Raw genomic sequence first — 1,424 nt, forward strand, 5'->3', positions numbered from 1 at the left:
GGATATATCGTATCGTGACCCCTCTGTTATGATATGTATCGTATCGCCAAATTCTTGCCAATACACAGCCCTACTTTTGAATGTACATTCTACTTTTCATACTTGTGTGTCCTAATAAAGCTCAGACATGCAATTTATTTGTTTATGGTAGTTTAGTTTTTGTTGTTGTTTTAGATTCTGTTGATAAATATGTATGGAAGCAAATTAATGTCAAGACCAAAATATATATTTAAACACTGTCAAACAGAATGCAAAACCACAACTACCTAAAATAGACGTTAAAAATAAATTAGAGAATAGAAAGTTGAAACAGCTAAAGTGTGTTTGATTAGTTACAGAAACAGCTAAAATGTGTTTGATTAGTTACAGTTAAAAGTTGAAATAACAGCAAATTCTGCAAATTTGAAAGACGTTTGCGTTCAATTCTGGTGAGTTTGAGATGTATAAAAAGCAATAATATGGTCCTTTAAGTTTCACAAATGAAACATAGGTTGCACAAATCACATACTCTGTTTTAAATATTCTGCTATTAGGGTAGAATAATCTAGTCCAGGTTTGAAGAGTCTAAAAGTGTTGTAGTTTTGGAGCTGGATCAGATTTAACTGAACTTAAAAATGAATGTTAAGTTTTGACCATAAGAATTTGTTCATAATTTTTAGGTGTACTTGTATTGAGAGTCACTAAACAGATCTCAGAACATGGTTCCCAAAGTTGAGGTCAGAACCTCTCTGTGACATCAATTTAAATGCAAATAAATTGTTAATGGAATATTTTTACCATAATTATTGCTAATAAAAAAATAATTAATGAATAAAATCAGTCGTATTTATTAGGTGTGCTTCTATTTAGTTATTAGTAAAGTTTGCATACCAGTAATATCTGTGGTCACGAGTTTCTAAAGCTTTTATTTTGAAGGCCGGAAGCATAAAAGTTCAAAAGCCACAGCCTCAGAGGGAAACGTCAGTGTGTTTATCTTCACCTGCCACTCCAACCTGATGAGTAGCGAACCCCGGCAGTCTGCTCTGGCCTCCTCCCAGCCACAGGGCCAGCACGGCGTGGTCGTTTTTGGCGTGATGGAAGGTGAAGCCGTGAGCCGAGGCGGCGGCGGAGYATCGACTCAGGGCGATGGGAACTCGCAGCCACACCGCCGACGTCCCCTCCGACTTCCACCGAGCTAAAGAAGCTGTGGAAGTTCAAACATCGGACATTTATGAAGATGCACTTCCTGTTGAGACCTGGGCTCGGGCCTGCAGCCTCGAGATAAGACCRTAGGACCGACCGCCAAGCTACCGTGACCCCTTCATATTTATGGAAAATTTGAAAATTGTGATTAAATATATATACATCTTGTAATTATGACTTGGTATTCCACAGTTTTGACACACTGTATTTTTGATAATGTATTATATTCATTTATTCATCTC

The 1,424-nt window shown here is 37.3% G+C and overlaps 1 protein-coding gene across 4 annotated transcripts in view; it reads right to left on the minus strand.

Annotated features, from left to right (window-relative positions):
- Positions 1-1,424, minus strand: part of nudt6 (nudix (nucleoside diphosphate linked moiety X)-type motif 6) — a 15,221-nt gene that overhangs the window by 11,622 nt on the left and 2,175 nt on the right. For all 4 annotated transcript variants that reach the window (XM_014020282.1, XM_014020281.1, XM_014020283.1 and 1 more), the window contains exon 2: positions 980-1,183. In XM_014020282.1, the coding sequence (XP_013875736.1) occupies positions 980-1,183 (204 nt within the window). The remainder of the gene's footprint in view (positions 1-979; positions 1,184-1,424) is intronic.

Source organism: Austrofundulus limnaeus, unplaced genomic scaffold, assembly GCF_001266775.1.
Source record: "Austrofundulus limnaeus strain Quisiro unplaced genomic scaffold, Austrofundulus_limnaeus-1.0 Scaffold246, whole genome shotgun sequence".
Classification (NCBI taxonomy): domain Eukaryota; kingdom Metazoa; phylum Chordata; class Actinopteri; order Cyprinodontiformes; family Rivulidae; genus Austrofundulus; species Austrofundulus limnaeus.